The sequence below is a fragment of the Vanessa atalanta genome, chromosome 7 (genome assembly GCF_905147765.1).
Source record: "Vanessa atalanta chromosome 7, ilVanAtal1.2, whole genome shotgun sequence".
Lineage (NCBI taxonomy): Eukaryota > Metazoa > Arthropoda > Insecta > Lepidoptera > Nymphalidae > Vanessa > Vanessa atalanta.
The window spans coordinates 12,296,127-12,315,295 of NC_061877.1; the positions used below are offsets into that span (position 1 = coordinate 12,296,127).

The window sequence follows — 19,169 nt, forward strand, 5'->3', positions numbered from 1 at the left end:
AATATTCAGATTATTTTTATATGTATAGGATTGCCTGTCGGCTGTCCATGTACTAGTTAATCTAGTATCACGTTAATTATAAGTCATATTTATAAATATATATTAAATATCGGATAGTGTGACGCGGTTTTAAACTACATATGCGTGTGTACATAATTCACTCACACAGATACGCACGAGATTGAAAACCACATCTACCAATTACGAATACAATTAAAAATGTAACAATCAAATTGGATATAAAAAGTTTTCTTAGGAAACGTTTGATAAGCATGTCGAGTATAAACAAATTAAATCTCAGCTTTTCATTGGCCCTGGTTATTTTTATTCATATTTTCTTATTGAACATTAGTGAATGGCCTCTGCGTATTATCTAAGACTTATATGGAAGTCTTTAGGCGCTTTGGTAACTAGTTGAGTAGAACAATCTTCATATTAAATTATCATTATCATATGTGTGTGATGTCACACATGTCACAAGGGTCATTGAACGCAATCTTGTAGATTAAATGCACTGTTTATTTATTTCGTATAATTATATGCCATATATTATTCACATATTCTAAGTCAGTATTGTTGAGTTTAAGTATGTAGGCTGAATGTGCCAGCGTAACTACAGGCACAAGGGGCATAATATCTTAATTTCAATGTTAGTGGTGCGTCGGTATTGTAAGGGTTACTATATTTTTTACAGTGTCAGTATTTTATATATATCTATATACTGACACTGTGAAAAATAGGGCAAATAAGGGCAGTTACAATCAAGTACCAGTCTGCTTATTTATGGCTTAGATAGGCAGGTTAAATGGGCTACCCGATGGTGAATGGTCATCGCTGTTCAAAGAAACGGTGCCTTAAAAAATTTAAACCTTAAAATTTTCTACATAACCATTGCGCTTTTAATCTTGGAAACTGAGATGTTATGTTCCTTGTGTCTGTAGTTACACTGTCTCACTCGTTCTTCAAATCCAAACACAACAGTACTAAGTTTTGCGGATTTGCCGTATAATATATATAGAGTAGGCTTGCATTTGAACCTAGCATTTTGAGCACTATAGATCTTTCTACTAGACTAACAAAGCAATGGATGAATAATGTTTGAGTGACGTAACATGGTTAATATCGATACTTTTCACATTTCCACTGGTATGATTTAAATCGATAATAATAAGTCGTAGAACATTGAACAACGCGCTTAGGTAATCTAATTACGTAGGAATACCATGCTATAGGTACAAATTCAATGTTTGTTCGTTCAATAAAATAGATTTGACTTTTTCTTCTCGTTATTTTCTTAAATTGTTTTGATATACCCTTTAATCCAATGTGTCGTTCCAAAATGAAAAATTGTATAATTAGAAAAAAGTCATGATCACAATTTAATATCAAAAATAAATAATGACATACTTATTATACTTTTTTGTTATAAGCATTATATTATTTATTTTTATTTTAACTTCATATTTTTTATCTATAGTAATAAATAGGAAATATTTGTTTGTTTGTATTTAGGGAGTTATTTCCAGAAGTAATAATAGTCCAACTGTTAATTATTTTCAATGATAATACATTATTCCAGAATTGTATAGAGTATCAATCATATTTATATCATATAATATTCTTTATTACTAAAATATACCCGTGCGAAGCCGGGGTGGGGTCGCTAGCCCATAATTCTTCTGTAACCGATAACCGAATTTTGACTATTGACTATTTTGTTTATTTAAGTTGGATAGATTGGACTCGATACATGTCACTGTAATCGAGATTAAAAAAAAAAATGCCTAATTCACCCTTACGAAGTCGCAAGTCGAAGAGGGGGAGATATTATTACATGAAAAACATTTATTAAAACGAAACAATTGGCACACACCTCCACATTGTTATTTAATATTAAAAATAATACATTTATCGATATTTTATTTTATAATACATAAATAGTTCGTAATATCATTAGAGCACAAACAATTGATAATTAAATAACAACACTAGACAGTGACGCAATAGAGCTGTGATCGCGGCCGCACGCGCTTTCTTCCGTAAAATTTAATTGTGCCGATACAAGTACACTGTTGAAAAAAAACCTTATAACTCTTTTAATTTAATAAAACCTTCCATCTCTGTATAGGATTTCGTATAAAAGAAAAAGTTTATGAATATTACAATCGATATCACAACCTTTTTACTATGTATAATAAGTGTAGTAATGCGAATATGAAATACTGACTAATCTTTCCTACATTAGTTTTATTAAAATCTCAATTTACAAAACTTTTGAACGTAACTGTACATTACACTCGATACCAACTTGCGGTTGCAGTATTAATGAACTTCCCTACTTTTTATCGATATTATTACTACAACGAGTTACTTCCTCCGATTATCGATATGTTCCCACGACACAACACTACCTTCCTGTGTATAGTAACAGTAACCCATTTAACTAACAACGTCAATACATAATAATTGACACCGAATAAGTTTTTTTTTAATATAAATCGATGTTTACACAAAACGTTTTAATTTCTTTACTTGTAAATAATAAATAATAATAGGTTAGTACTTATCACACAAAATAACATTTAATACATATTAAAAAAAGTGCGGAGTTCGTTGATTTCCATTTGGACATCAACGAAAATATATGAATTTAATTGCACAAAGTTATATCTTTATAGTGTATACATTTCATTTGAGACAAAGTTTAAATACTGATATTTTGATTCTAAAATTAAAATGTCAACTATGTCACAATCATTGACATAGTTGAGAATCATTTAAATGGATATTATACTTCTACCGTACCAATATTTGACTTCAAGATTATGATACGAATTCTAATTTAATACACATATACAATACCTATATTTGTTTATGTAAATAAATAAAATCAATCGAAGGATTTTATTAAAAAAAGGAAAATCAACCTCACGATGTAATAGGGCAGCTAGGCTGTTTGGATCATTCTCCGAGTTATACAAAGGCTGTCGAGGTGGCTGGTGTAATTTTAGTAAGTAGTAAGTAGCTAGAAATTGGTAGGGTTTGCTCCGCAATTTTATTTTGTCACTCTGTGACTATGTGGTCCTAGCCTGCCAAAAGGTCGTTGACCGCTGCTATAAGCTATTATTAATTTTCAATGTAATATCGTGATTATACCATCAAGTAATTAATCAACTTTTAAATGCGTTCAACGCAGCGTAAAACAAGGTGAAAATACTCGATAATAATTGGAAACAATAACGATAAAACGAGTTGATTAGTTATTATTTTCCATAAGTGCTCAAGGTAAGCACTAACAAAAGAGGATATTAGGTATCTGTGAACGACGACAACCGTCATTTGCACCGTCACCGTAATTTTAAAATAAATAAAAAATAGAGTTTCTGTCACGGCATACTAGTCGATATCGCCGATAAGCAAAGACTAAACAGTTTGTTTTTTGATCAAATGGACCACCTGATGGTAATTGGTCACCACCAGCACCACCCATAGACATTGGGTTTGTAAAAGTAAGAAACATACCGTGCATCGCCAATGTGCTCCCAACCTGGAGAACTAATGCTTTAACACAAGCTCACTCATTCTTCAAACCGGAACACAACAGTACTAATTATTGCTGTTAGGCCGAAGAATATCTGATGAGTGGGTGGTACCTACCCAGACCTGCCTGAAATTGTCCAAGCCTACCATTAAGTGACCAGTACTAATTTTCCTTTTTCTTCTCTGTTTTCCAAGCGATTTTCCTATTTTTTGTTTGTTACCTATTAAAGCTTTAGCGTTATTAATAAATAAATGTTTGGAAATAATATTTCTACAAAAAATATATTCTTTACATGTTAATTCATATAGGTTTTCCATAAACACATGGTTGAGTAAACTTTCATATCTATTGGTAAACGTGACCATATATTTTTTAAAGCAAAAAATGCGGGCTCACCTTCATCGAGTACTTTTATTAGTAGTCTACCTTTATCTATCGATATGAATATAAGAATAGATAAAGTCAAACTAAATTTAAATTACTCGAATGTATACACTTTATTACTAAATCGTTTAGTGTACTCCTAACGACTATTGTGCAATTAATTATTTTAATTACTTTTTTAAACATTTCGCTCCAAATAATATAACATATTTGCAAAACATCAAAACAAAAGTTTTAAATATATTGCAATAAAATTAATTTTATTGTCTATTGCGTTGAAAAATTGTAAGTGTTTATTTGATTAAGACAGTAAAATAACATTGTGGTGATCACCTGCTGGCCGTAATGATCACGACGGCTATTCACAAAAGCGACTATCTGATTGTGCAGCACGTATTATAGTGCACAATTGTGTGCGCAATAAGAAGTACACTCGATTCCCTTACTCTAATAGCCCAATGGCCCAATAGCATTCCAACACGACCGGAAATATTTCAGGCGAAGAATCAACGGTTTTATATATATTCTGACACTCGGGAGCATAATTGCGGACTTCACGACTCTAGATTACTTTAAAATAGTTTTCAAAGAAAACTGTTTTTTAAATTTTTGGTTAAAACTAATTTAATATCAAAAGTAACGCTTACGTGTCAAATTGTATTATCAATCAAATAATTAGTTAGCATGTAAAACTTATTGGAAATGAGGCAATTCGGCAAAAGAACTTGCCGAGTTTATTTCGTCGGTTTGTCTCTAATCAATGTAACTCAAGTAAATGTACATACAATTTTATACACTATCAATTTTTGTTCTCATTCTTTAATGCTATGTGCATTTTTCGTAATGAGTTGAAACTATGAACACGAACAATTAAGACACCTGAAATATTCATAAAACTATAATATCGCGCAAGTTGCGTCAGATTTTCTAAGAGATTTAAAAGAGCATTGTATCCCACGACGGTAGCTAGTACTTAATAAATATATCGACTCTGACTTAAACTTACAATAAAAAAAAAAACTATCATGTAAATGGCTCATACTCGAGTTACTTATGAAATCATAGCGGATTGCAAAATTTACTTTTCCCATTGAGCGCTGTACACAGAGGAATTTACAATCGCTGGTTGGGATTTATATATTTTGCATTTATCGCTTCAAGCATAATTAAACATCATAGAAACAAAAAAAAAAAACTTTTGCGGCAATTTGGAACTAAATTTTATTGTTAACCAACAACACATAGTTGAGTAAACTTTTTGTTGGTTAAAAATGGTTCAAAATTCAGTTGCAAGTTTTCTCACACCTCTACTAAAAAGTAAATTTATTATTCTTATAAAAATATGTAAGTGACTTTTCGTGCACGATATAATATATTTAATGTATTATATCTGTTCATTAGTACCATAACATATAAAATTATAGTATTAGTAACTAAATATGAGCTCTATTTCAAATGATAGAAGATTTTTATCAGTTAATTTTAACTACATATTATATGGAGTTGCGCACGCGCAAGAAACAGAGCGCGACAGCCTTATACAAACGTCGCACACGATAATCTCGTTTGGAGATTGTGTAACATTCTATCTTAAGCCTACAAATATAACAAATAAACATACGAGAGAGACAATTAAGAATAATATGTTTTGTAATTATGGCATATGTATAAATATGGGATACGTGTGGCGTCTCATTGATGGTGTAACTGGTATAACTGTTCATATGACTGGTACTACTTGTACTAAAATGTACTTGAAGTGTCCATTTCTTAGGTTATTCATAATTAGGTGCCCCACTTGCACCTCTGCCTGCCTCTTTCGCCGGTTCTTCTCAGGTCAGGGTGTATCCTTTTCCGAACCGGTGGTAGTGTTTAATTTGACCATCAATAAGAAAGTGTAATACTTCTATATTGAATAAAGGAATTTGAGTTTGAGTTTGAGTTTTGCCATTTTAGAATAAACAATAGACTATCAAATCGATTTTAATCTACATTTAGTACTGTCGAATCGATTTTAAATTTAGTAAGTGCTTTAAATTTGAAGGGCATCATAATGCGCCAACTATAAATTTTCATTCCATCAACACGATTTGCTTGAGACAATATTTACATATACAATAGAATAGTTGTAGTATTCTCTTTAATAATTATACATTACTCGTTTTTACTCGCGACACTTATATTCTGAATAGGTACCATCTGAAAAAAATCTTGAATTTAACAAGTTTTTTTTTATCTGATTTTTGTAGCACGTTTCTTTAAATTGTTATAAATTGATTATTTTTGTTACAGGTAAGTCTGATTTTCTTCCATCATTATTAAGGTAAGTTTCTGCAGTAATATTATATACAATATAGAAAAAATAAAGGTCAGTGACCCGAAGAAATTACAACACGAATCAGTGGCGCCTTAAATCGAGAGCGGCGGTTAGCGAAACTTTTACGTCCAATAAACATTCTTTCACTCATGTGTCGGTCAGTTTCACGTAAGGATTCAATGTTTGTTACATAGATGGCATTAGTTTAGAATATTGTCTTAATTTACATGATATTAAACAAACGATTCTATAATATATACGAGATTTAAAGTTTGTATGATAACATGGACCATTAAAAAAACTTTCGATACATATATTAGTAAAGTAAAAACTGAAATGAAGAAATAGTAATAAAATTGTATTTATTATAATTTTTTTCATGAGTATGAACCTCTTGTTAATTATTTTTATAGTACGGGATACGGTAAAAAAACGCCACGCCACCTTCTTTGGGTCAGGTTACTGTATTCGCAGATTAGGCACGCTTAGTCGATTTCGAGAAAACGATGAAACTCTATGGAAGAATAATATATCCCTTTGTCTGTACAATTTTCTTGCCTGTCTGTTTCGTTGGTCTCTTATATGGGTATGTAGCACGAGATCATGGATCCAAACCTCAGGATGAGTAGATTTTATGTCGTGAAATCAACTTTGGTGTCTGCAGCATCAGTTGGCAGTTTGCAATTCTAGCTCTCCCGCATCTCTTAAGGCTCGTAAAACTGTTTATTAGTGTGCGACTGTAGCAATATGTGCACACACGTGTATATTATAATAATATATCGCGTATTGCAACCTAGTCTCTATTTGCGCGTGACACAAATATTTGTGTACAAACCCAACTCTCAGGCTATTGTCCTTCTATGCTTCATAGGTCATATCACTATGAGGGCTATTTAAACTACATAAATTACTATTAATTTGATAATTAAAAGACAATTAATTTAATTGTTTTTTTTTTTATATATATTCTTTTAGGAAGATAAATCAGCTTAACATTTAACAACATATTATGTTTTAAAATAAATAGACTTGATACATCATTATTATTGTCATGTTTATTTAATAACAAAGTTAAAAATATTACTTACCCGCTGCTTGCTTCGCAATATTTAATTCTTTGTGAAATAAGTTTTAATGCTTTTTTTTGCAGCTTACTAGAAGAAGCTTTACTTTTCTTACCGCTTATATTACTATTTAAATGACACCCGTTTTAGAATACGTTGCACTGTATTATAAATATTCATGGCAAATGCAAGACTTAATGCTGTGATATGCGGAAACAACCAGGCCTCCACGTGACTGTGGCAATTTTAATAAAGTCCTAACGGTATTCTGAAAATCATTGAAAGTAGTTTAAGAATTAGTTACTTCGCGAGATAATGCGACCTATTAGAAGTGGTGATAGTCATGGATCTAGAATAAAGTAATATAAACGTCCCACTGTTGGTAAAACGCTGTCAAATACTAATTACTATTGATTGGACTGGACTACGATATGAAATATAAATAATAAATATATATAAATGTCCTAAAAATTCACAACAGCGTGATTTTAAGATATTTTCTGCTTCGCACAACCACTCTGTGGAACCAGCTTTCGGCGGCGGTTTTTCGGAACCGATACGACTTGGGAACCTTCAGGAAAAGAGCGTACTCATTCCTTAAAGGCCGGTAATGCACCTGCAAGCCAATGTTGCAGATGTCCATGGGCGGTGGTAATCACTTTCCATCAAATGAACCTCCTGCTTGTTTGCCTCCAATAGTATGAAAAGAAAAGAAAAAATATAAAAACAATTTTTTGCTTGCTTAGATTCGAGTCCGGTCGTCGATTTGGATTCACGGTTTTTAATTATATGGACCACTAAGACATAATTTAGAATAAATATTATTATTAATAACAATATCTTATGTATTTAATTTTGATTTTATTTACATTTACATTTTAATAGTTGAAACATATTAATCCATATCAAAATCTTCAAGAAAAGAGCGTACACATTTCTTAAAGGCTGGCAACACACCTGCAAGCCCCCGGATGTTGCAGCTGTCCATGGGCAGCATAGGGCATTCACTTCTCATCAGATGAGCCTTTTGCTAGTTTGTCAACAGTACCATAAAAAATAGTTTCCACTAATCACAAAAAATATAGTAGTACATTTTTTGTATTTAGTAAGTTAACGCCACATATCGGTGGAAGAGCCTTATTTATGCAACGAAAACGAGAGTACAGTCGCAAGGAAAGTGAATCAACGGATTTGTGTATCGGGGTCATTACTGAGTCACTAAAGTGTGTCATACGTAGTAATACATGCGAAAGATATGTGTACGTAGTACAGTTACGTGACGTTGGTGTACTTAACCGTAACGCAACAAAATGGTGCTATCGTAAGATCTTTATTGCTCGTAAGCCCTTATTTAAATTGTTAGAAATGGTCACATGAGCACTTTTTTACCGATTTCAAAATAAGAAGCTTTTCAATGCGGTTGTATTTCATTGTTTTGTTTGTTACACCGAAACTCCTTCATTTAAAAACCGTTATGGAAGATTCATTATTTTTCAAGTTAACCCAATATTTATCGTTTGGTTCCTCTTAAATTTAAATAATAAATTACTGAGCTTGACAAATTACGGTAGGTTTTTTTTTATGAGCTCGAATTATATTTATAATTTATTTTATTATTATTAGATGTAGGTTCGTTTTCATTGTTAAAATTTTGTATACTTTATATACAAATGTACCTAAAGATGCACTCAACAACATAGTAGATAGGGCGCAGTGGTCGGAACAGGTGAATATTTATCGAAGATATCATTTTCAAATATGCTTAGGATTAGATCACGAGTTAGTTCCTGTCGGTAGAATCTACTTGGCGGTAACAAATGATTCAAAATATTTTTATGAGCTTACTGAAATAATGAATATTCTGATTTTTATTTCTTGATAAAACAAGGTTTGAAATGTTATGGAATTGTGGAGTAATGTATAATACAAGGAATAGAAGAACTATTGTACTTGTAACTTACAAGCTAGGCACAATATTTAAAATGTAATTAAACTATTTTTATACGAATGAAATATAAGCAAAATGTACATTTTACATTGAAATCGAATGTGAAAATAGAGTGTTAAATAGAGTATTCAATTATTTTTTAGTTTAATCATTAGTCTAAAATATTCACAAGAAACTTTTCATGATTCGAGTTTCTAACAAACAAATAAGTACTAGTTATTATTTGATGATAAGTTTGTGTTAAACTTTCCTAATAATCAATGATGAGTGATATACCAAAGTTAATTACATCGCAGCATGAAAAACGTACTGTGTAACGCAACGAGATAGTACACGAAGCGTGTGAAATGAACAATAATAACACGTCATGATATGCGTACCGTTGCAGAATTGAAACCGGTTTGAACTGGTATAACGAGAACGCAACGAAAACGAGAGTGCATCGAGATCGAAAGTGAATTCTATTGGTTTCCTATAAAAGGATTTAAGCAGCGTTCACACGAGATTTTTAATTAAGCTTTTAATTCTTTTAATGGTTTTCTAAAATTGATCAGTAACTGTTTCTTTTTATTTTCTTTCATATTTAATTTTTGTTTAGCAGCAAAATAATTTTGTTCAATAATAATTTATATTACTATGACTCTATTAAACATTTTCACTGTTCTATACCACTTTAGTGTTAAAATGTCAAACTATATCTTTTAAAATCTCAGATTTTTAATTAACCCATAAACTTATTTGACCCTCATACTATACGTAGTATGAGGGTCAAATAAGTTTATGGCTAACATTAATCTTAATATGTTATTATTTTTTTAACCGACACCTGAATTGAGAATAAAAAATCGAAAGTATAAAAATCTCCATTAATAAACTTGTCTTTGGTGTCGTGGAAATGTCGCGAGTGGATTAATTGCCTTATCACTATCTCGTTGTAAGCTTAGATGTAACTGCAAATTTTAATATGTCAGGTCCTAATTCCGAATTTTTGTTCAATAAATTCTCAGTAGGAAATTAGCACACTACCTAGGCAAGCATGGGAAGTTTTTGGTCCTCCAACTGATCTTTGACGACCTCCGTGGTCGAGTTGTGTGTACAACGGTTTTCATGGGTACTCCACTCCAAGGTCCCGGGTTCGATTCCCGGCCGAGTCAATGTTAGTTAGTTTTCTATGTTGTCTTGGGTCTGGGTGTATGTGGTACCGTCGTTACTTCTGATTTTCCATAACACAAGTGCTTTAGCTACTCACATTGGGATCAGAGTAATGTATGTGATGTTGTCCAATATTTATTTATTATCTCAATTCGTCGGGGAGGATTTCCGACCGATAAGAAAATGAAAAACAGGTGTATTCAAGTAGTAGTGTAGCTTTATAAAATACATTATTTCAGTGTTCGGGTAACTATTTTTTTCACTATAGAACAAATAATCCCAGTTGGCTTGTCTCTAGTTAGAAAGAACGCTATAGACGAAACAAATTAATCTGAAATATACATCAGTAAGGACTAAATATCGAAAAAAGTTTTTTTTTTTTTAATTTTTGGACAAAATATAAAGACAATTATGTAAATTTAAATTATATATTTCAATATTGACGATTGAACGTGTAGCAAAAATATAATGAAATTGGCATTAAAATGCATATAAATTATACCATGTTTATGCAATTCTTAAACTTAAACAGACAAGTATAGGTCATATGACAAAGATATCATTTATAAATATTAATGTATATAGCATTTGAATGTGGAATCATTTATATAATATTATTAATCGTATATATGTATTTATATTTTAAATTATTTCGTTTGTCATGTCATATATCAAAGTCGATTCGTAATCTTCAAACTGATAATTACGTGGGACGGACCCGGTATATTAAACAGATATATCCTTTCGATTTTGAGAAACATTGTCAATAATATTTCGGTAATATTTCTAAGTCAGACTTATCTTATTTTCAAAATGTCATAAGGTATGAAGTATTTTCAATGTATTAAATACCTTTGTCTTTACTTTTAATAAGAGTTGAATAGTGTTCAATATCATATTTGATATTTACTAACCCAGTGTTCTCGAAAAAGTTTTTAATGTCATGCGAAGTCGGTACGTAACAATACAAAGCATTGTATTAGTTTATCTGTATTATAATAGATCTTTTAATCTATTTCTTGATCTTATAAAAACGTTTTTGCAATGAATCTATTGTCAGGTTGTTTTTTAGTTCTCATATAAATGTAAGTAAAGTTCAATTTGTTTTTATTAAATACATAATTACACTGAGTAAGTGAATGATAGTGATCTGTATTTTTTATAATATTTTTAATCTATGTATACATCGAACCAGTAATTATCTAATTCTTTATCTGTGGGATGAAGTATAATTTGTCAAACATTTACGAAAAAGTACGTAACATTATTGGCAAAAATGGTGGGCTTGTTGTTGACATTAGAGTATAATCCACGTGATTTAATACGGGCAATGTTTTTGTATCACTTCCTCAGAAAGTTTTCCTCCTCAATCGAACACGAGTCTCCTTAAAAACAAATAAATGAAAACAGGTCCTTAATTTGTAATGAGTTTGATTTGAACCCGCAATCTTGTATTACGATTCATATTCCACAGTCAGTTCAAGACACAGTATCCTCAGTGTGTACAATTTCAATATATTTTTTCTAACTAATCATCGCCGGTGAAATCGTACCAAATACCAAGTGAATAACTATAAGTCTATGCGTGTAATCATTAATTATGACGTAAATGGTTTATGCACTTACATTTGGTGGTATTTTTTAATGAGTTTCAAGCCCGGTTTACTCATGGAAGGAGTCACAGCCCAGTGCAGAACTGTGACGGTGATTGGCTCATTGACGGTTACTGTGCGTTTATAGCCTCTTCATAAAATTACTATAATAAAACATAAATTTATAAACCATTTTAAAACTGCTTTTATTGTACAGATAAGTCGTTTTAAAGGTCATTGCTCTGTTCATAGTAATATAAAAAGCGTAAGTGCTCGTAAATATACCAGAGTAAAATCATGTATTCTTCTCGATGGGTACTTAGAGCATATTCTGCAACACTGGTATGCACTGGTATGAAGTTTTCATTTTTTTTTATTTGAGTATCAAAGTCAAAATTTTGATACTCAAATAAAAAAAAATGAAAACGTAGAGTTGCTTAGAGTTGAACCCGCAAGGTTATGTTGGTTGTCTTTTCAGTTTTCATCGGTCGCGACAATTTGGCCATAAAGATAGAAATCTTATGAGTTATTGTTTGAGCATCATATAAAATTTAAAAATAAATAACCAAACGAACGATTACTATAAACGACCGTTAAAAAATAATTCTCCGATTAAAATATTTGAACGCATAGAACTGTTTTAACAGTACAATAACACTTATAAAAAATTAAACCAATCGAGAGTCATTAACAACAATAATTATATAAATTTTAATTGGTACTTCGCTTTAAACGTGCGAATCAATAAATATTGCTTGAATTTGAAACGTACGAGAAATAATTGTATATAATATTTATATAGATCTAGCGACTTTTTATTATAGATACAAAATATGTTTATTCATAAAATAATTCTTACATTATAACATTTAGACCTAAATTAAATAAATATTGGACATCACATACATTACTCTGATCCCAATGTAAGTACCTAAAGCACTCTCAGACCCAAGACAACATAGAAAATTAATTAACTTTTTCTACATCGACTCGGCCGGGAATCGAACCCGGGACCTCAGAGTAGCTTACCCTTGAAAACCGGCACACTACTCGACAAAATTATATAGAAATAAATATAAAAATAGTTACTGTTTAACACACGTCCTGCCTATAAATGCTAGCAGCATTTTCGATCAATAATGAAGCAGACCTCTAGTCCAAAGTTGAGGCAATTAGGCGAGGTGTTATACTTTTAATAAAGGATTTTTTCACAACTAATCCAAGGTCCAAGTGTTTCAACTACAAAGTTATAATTATCTTACATATTAATAGCGTAAGCAGATTTTTGTCGCAGTGATTATGGGACGATAGCTGCACATAAAAAAATGATTATGGTCTCATTTTGAAGAGCTCTAAAGAAGAGATTTATTAGCCCTAAGCATAGCATAGGAATCAATAGCTCTAAGAGCTAATAAAGAAATAATTTTAGAACAAAGGATAAAAGGTACGAAAGTCCTAAATCGTTTGAATAAAGGCGAAGTATCGCGGGAGATCCAGTAGTCATTATATATAAAAGTAGTATATAAATATATAATATAACATTCATAATTCGAATCGTACTGCTTGAGTTATATAATCTAATTGTCATTGCCGTCGTGAAGCGATCAAAGTAAAGTATAGTCGGCGTGATACGTTAGGTAATGAATAATGCTATACTTAAAATAGATTCGAGAAATTTGTGTTAAAAATGTCTTATTCTCGCGAATATTTTCGTAATTTATGTCACATTTGTTGGTGATTTTTGTACGTTGGTGTTACGTAAAATTATTAAGTATTATATAATGTGCAATTACTTTTGTTTGAAGGTACACATATTAACACTATTGTACGTACGTATTATATAAATTTTAGTATGAATGTGCATAATTACCTATGTGGATTACTGTAATTGTTATATATTTAATAAACTTATTAGAGTTTGACTGGTATAGATTTTAGTTTTTATCATATATGTCGAATTTTATTATAAGAACTTTTGTCCAGTTTAAAAAGTGCGTAAGGTAGTATAGTTACATATATAACGGAGTTGTGATCTCGCATCAACCTACCAATATAATTTTAATGAGGTCATCTTGGACATTCTTAATCCAAATAAAAAACTACGAATTTTCCTAAACCAAAAACACACAAATGTTCTGAACTAAATCAAGGTTAACAAGTATAGAAAAAGATTTAAAATCTACTAAATTCCATTCTAATATTTAATAAAGTATAGTCCACACTAATAATAGGCCCACAACTGGGCAAAGCTTCCCTTACTTCCCTACTTAAGAGTAAGGTCGAAATTCGCTCAGTATTGATATAAATATGCCAAAATTTCCCGACGATTCCTTCCATTAATTAATGCTAGAAACGGTTAATATATTAAACACGTAAAAGTCCTTTGGATTAATCGGATTCGAACTCATATTATTCGGTAAAGATTAAGCCGTTCAATCCTATCCTATCCTGTTATATAAGTTCATATATGACGCATTAATTTGCTTAAACGATTACTACCTACGGTATAAAAATACGTGACGATATAAACTCGCTATAGTCTGTACACGACCTAATGTTATTTGTAACAATTTAACGTATTCATCTTAGAATTTTTCTCACATAAACAAATACGTAATATCAACGGGTGTAATGTTTTATGTCGCAAAATCAGTGATAGTTTGTAATTTAGAGTAAAAGCTATTACGTTCCTTATTGCCCTGTTATAAGAATTAATATCCTTTAAAGTTTCCACGGTTAGCTTATGAAGTAAGCGAATTGATATTATGCGTATCAAATCTCAATGCACAGGGCATGTTAGATTGGCTAATATTATTTACAAGGCGGCAGCAGGTGCTATATAGATTACATAGTTAACATATCACTGTTAGACGACTAAAGTAATATCGTACAATTACGTAGTATTCAATAGTGTTTCGAATAAATAACTCAATCATTACTGGATTCTAACTGCAGGTCAGACCAGTAAAATGTCATAGCCAGAAGTTTGGAAGCTTAAATTTGTTACATTCTCGTGCCTCGGAAAGCGCGTAGAGCGATTGGTACCGCAGCTAAACTCTCTCCAGTTATCATTTCCTTCTCGTCGGATTATAATCAATACTATAATTCGACCGGAATAAGGAGTAAACTTTTGTTTGATCTTATAAGCAAGTGTTACATTTCCTACAAGGTCAAAAATCGCTAGGAGTACATAATTATCATAAACCTGAATAGTTCCATTTTTATTCCACGCCTACCAAATATTTTTATTATGAAGATATGAACAAAAAATATGTATCGTGTAATATAAATTATGTACGCTCATTGCATAAATATAGTATAAGGAAGCCGATAGAGTTGTTTACAACGAGCCTATTATGATATAACACCATCTGATAACTCATACATTCGAACTAGTTCCTGAAATCAAACTCTATGAAAATAATAACGTATTCAAAAAAAAAATTGTATACAATTTTGATGAATCACGCTGTCAATATCCCACTGCTGGTCTAAGACTTAAGGGTGTTTTGTGTTTTGCACGACGCTGTACCACCACCCATATACTTAAGTCAGCTGATATTTCAGGCACATGCTGGTTTCCTTCATGTTCGATCAGAGAACTACAAACCTACATGAAGCACATGAAAAATAAGTGGTGCTTACCCGGCCTTGAAGCGGAAATCGCAGTTAACTCTATGGCCCTTACGACATTGCTTGACTGACATTTTGACAATTACTTCATATAAACATATACTTATACTAATGAGGCAAACTTCTACTAGTTTTACTTATTTATATTTTAAATTATCTATAGTCGGAGCTTTGATTTAGATATCGGTGAAATCTAAGCTGAATTTATGTGTTACGATTTGTTTTGTAAATCATAAAGATTGTGAGATAGTTGCTGTGCGTTTTAACCATCGGCTTGGAATAGATTCTACGGAGTTAAACCTTCAAGAAACTCTTTTCCACCAGTTAAATCACTTGTGTACTTTAATGAATCATAATTGAATTATTATTTATCCTGTATGAAAATCAACTAATGCACAGATATTCCGTTGATTAAGGTCACAGGATGCATAAAGCTAGATATACGACTATGTACATCCTATGACCTTTGTTTTTCCTTGCCTTTAAAGTAAACTAGAGACCATTACTATGCAGCCACTAAATCATAAGTAGAGTATTGATATTTGTTTTAAATATTAAAAAAAAATACTTTAACGGTGCCTCCATATAAAATGTATTTGTTAATCTATTCAAAAATAGAATGGTATTTCCTTTTTACATTCGCTTGGCGAATCAAAAGGATTATATCATTTAATACGCTTACAAAATATCCGCTATTGATTTCTATCGAGAAACAGACTCAGAACTTACGTATATTATTTTTAAAGCATTGACGTTAAACCTAATTAGAATGATGAGTTTACACTGTGTAATTCAAAACGAATTAACCTCACGTTGGAAATTTGCAAAATTTTGCATTAAGAACTGACTGTAATTATCGACTTTGACGCTGTGTTAGTAAACGCGTAATTTGTACTTGTAATAAATTATAGCTTATGCAAAAACCGAACTGAGGACGATAACGAAACGTCCAGATACCATATAACTAGTCGCTGCTATAATATTAAAGATTACTAAATATTCTGATGGAGTGCTGTTAACTTACGCATGTAACTATCAAATAAATGCACCTTTCAGTTAATTCACTTTACATCATCTTGTATAACTTAAAATCAAAAGAATTCGTTCTTTTCTTTAATTATTGATAGGATATGAAAAAGATAAGCTTTTACAAAAACAAATCTAATATACGTAAATATATAGGAGCGATTTGTATTATTAGACTTTCGCAAACCAACGGACTGCGTTTGTTGTCAAACGTTTCGACATTACTTAAACAGCGGCGATTCAAGTGGTTGGTTTGCGATGCGATACAAATCTGCTCTATATTTTTGTCGAATTTCGCAAACAGCACCGCGCTGAATAATTATTCAAACCCCTTATTAGAGACAATGGATTTGGAAATGAAATAGATTGTTGTCTTTTGGCAGCGCCAAGCATTTATTTCTTACAATGATAATTTTTCTAAAGAAACATTTCGTCCTATCATAACAGGTACATGTACTCAAAATTAAAAAAAAACGCAACATTTACCGATCAGGTTCACAAAATAAAAAAAATAATAACAAATAAAAATTATAAGAGAGTTACATTAATGCAAAGCAGTCGTGGGTCTTGGGTTGAAATATCCAGAGATCTGGTTGTCACCATTATTCAGTTTGATAATACTACCCAAGGCCCTCGGCAGCTGTTTTGTGCTAATCTTAGATTTATATATCACAATGCAGCGTCTGCTTCCTGCAGCCATTAGTAGCTACCATGATGTCCATACTCGTGACCGTGGTTGACGAAAACTGGGACTGGCACCTTGACGGGGTAAGGCACTGGCTTTTCAACGTGGACTGGCACGTGCTTCTCAATGTGGACAGGGTAGGGCCTGTCTACTGGCACATTGACGGGGAAAGGCACAGCCTTCTCTACTGGGTATGGAATGTGCTTCTCAACGGGGTAGGGGGCTGGTACGGGCACTTTTACGGGGTAAGGCACTGGCTTCTCAATGTGAACGGGTACTGGACGGTCGACGTGAACCTTGACGGGGTAAGGTACAACCTTTTCTACTGGGTAAGGTACAGGTTTCTCTACTGGGTAAGGTACAGGCTTGGGGATATGTACAGGGTAGGGCCTGTCGACTGGGACCTTTACGGGTACATGGACCTCCTTGACGACTGGGTAAGGTGCAGGTACATGAACTGGGACCTTTACGGGGTAAGGGACCTTCTTTTCAACGGGGTAGGGAGCGGGTACGTGCACCTTGACGGGAACATGTACTTCCTTCTCTACGGGGTAAGGTTGGGGCACGTATACTTTAACGGGAACTGGTCTGTCGACGGGAACATGTACTGGGTAAGGAACCTTTTTCTCAACAGGGTAGGGTTGAGGAATATGTACTGGTACTTTGACGATTTCCTTTACTGGGTAAGGAACGTGCTTTACAACGGGGTAGGGCTGGGGATAGGGTACCTTAACGGGTACATGAACTTGCCTTTCAACTGGGACAGGGATGTGCTTTTCTACTGGGTAAGGAACAGGTACATTTTTGACCACAGTTATGGTCTTGTGCACCTCTTCGTGACCTCCGTAACCACCTCCGTAACCACCTCCGTAACCACCGCCGTAGCTGCCACCGAAACTACCGCCGTATCCTCCACCGATGCTGCCTCCATGTCCGCCGTAGCCAAGATTGAAAAGTCCACGTTTCTCGTGCTTCTTCTCGTCAGATGCCGCCTTGTTATCGGTTACTGCCACTTCTTTTTCTGCTGCCTTGGCTTCTTCCGCGTGAGCGAAAGCCACGACAGCCACCAGACTGGCGGCCACGAGCTGAAAAAATAATAAAAATGGTTAATACATATTTATAGAACTTCCTCAACTATTCTATGGAGAGAGAATATTTTAACTGGTTGTTCGGGAAATATTTCCTGGTATTCGTTATTAAATTAGTTCAAATCATTTTCGATTAGGTAACTGCAGCTTGAGTATAATATAAAGATAAAGGTATCGGTCAACCGGTAAAAGCCCCAAGGCTTAATGGGCGTTAGTGCCTCGAACGACACATAAAGCTATACGTAATGTCCGTGTTATGTAACGTTAAACTGGGACAGGGGATCTAATCCAGAGGTTTGCACTATCACATTACACTTGCACAAGCACGAAAAATTTAAACACACCATGAGCTTCATGATGCTTCGTTTATTTGGTTGCACTGAAGCCAGCGAAGTCCTGAATGCGAATGATGCGTGGTAGGTTCCACCACGCTATATATATGCGAATTGAGCGGCCGAGCGATGAAAAAAAATGGCGCCACTCCGTAGGACTACTACACTTTCGCTTTCGAGGGGTATCGTTAAGCGTAAAGCCGAAATGCACATCGACTCAGTACTGAGATTCGGACCGGTTCTCAGATAACAGCTGTTCCTGAAACAGTAATGCGATCAGTCGCTGTCATCGGCGGACATTTGCATATTGCAGTATTTTATTACGATACTTATTATTTACAAATAAAACTGTAATACAGTAAATAAAATATTTAAGGTGGTACAACGGTAAGCTTGACAAATTAATA

At 32.9% G+C, this 19,169-nt stretch overlaps 2 protein-coding genes across 3 annotated transcripts in view; one reads left to right on the forward strand and one right to left on the reverse strand.

The window, feature by feature from the left end:
• Window positions 1–19,169, forward strand: part of LOC125065330 (angiotensin-converting enzyme) — a 161,858-nt gene that overhangs the window by 46,621 nt on the left and 96,068 nt on the right. The window lies entirely within an intron of this gene.
• On the reverse strand, window positions 17,111–18,818 carry LOC125065333 (skin secretory protein xP2-like). Of its 2 annotated transcripts, XM_047672882.1 has the most exons (3): window positions 18,775–18,818; window positions 18,261–18,427; window positions 17,111–18,221 (listed from the first exon to the last, which is right to left on the reverse strand). In XM_047672882.1, exons 1-3 carry the CDS (start codon window positions 18,784–18,786, stop codon window positions 17,357–17,359), a joined length of 1,044 nt encoding a protein of 347 aa, XP_047528838.1. In that variant the 5' UTR covers window positions 18,787–18,818; the 3' UTR covers window positions 17,111–17,356. The 2 variants fall into 2 exon arrangements, with proteins under 2 accessions (XP_047528838.1, XP_047528837.1); XM_047672881.1 differs by having other exon boundaries at window positions 17,111–18,427.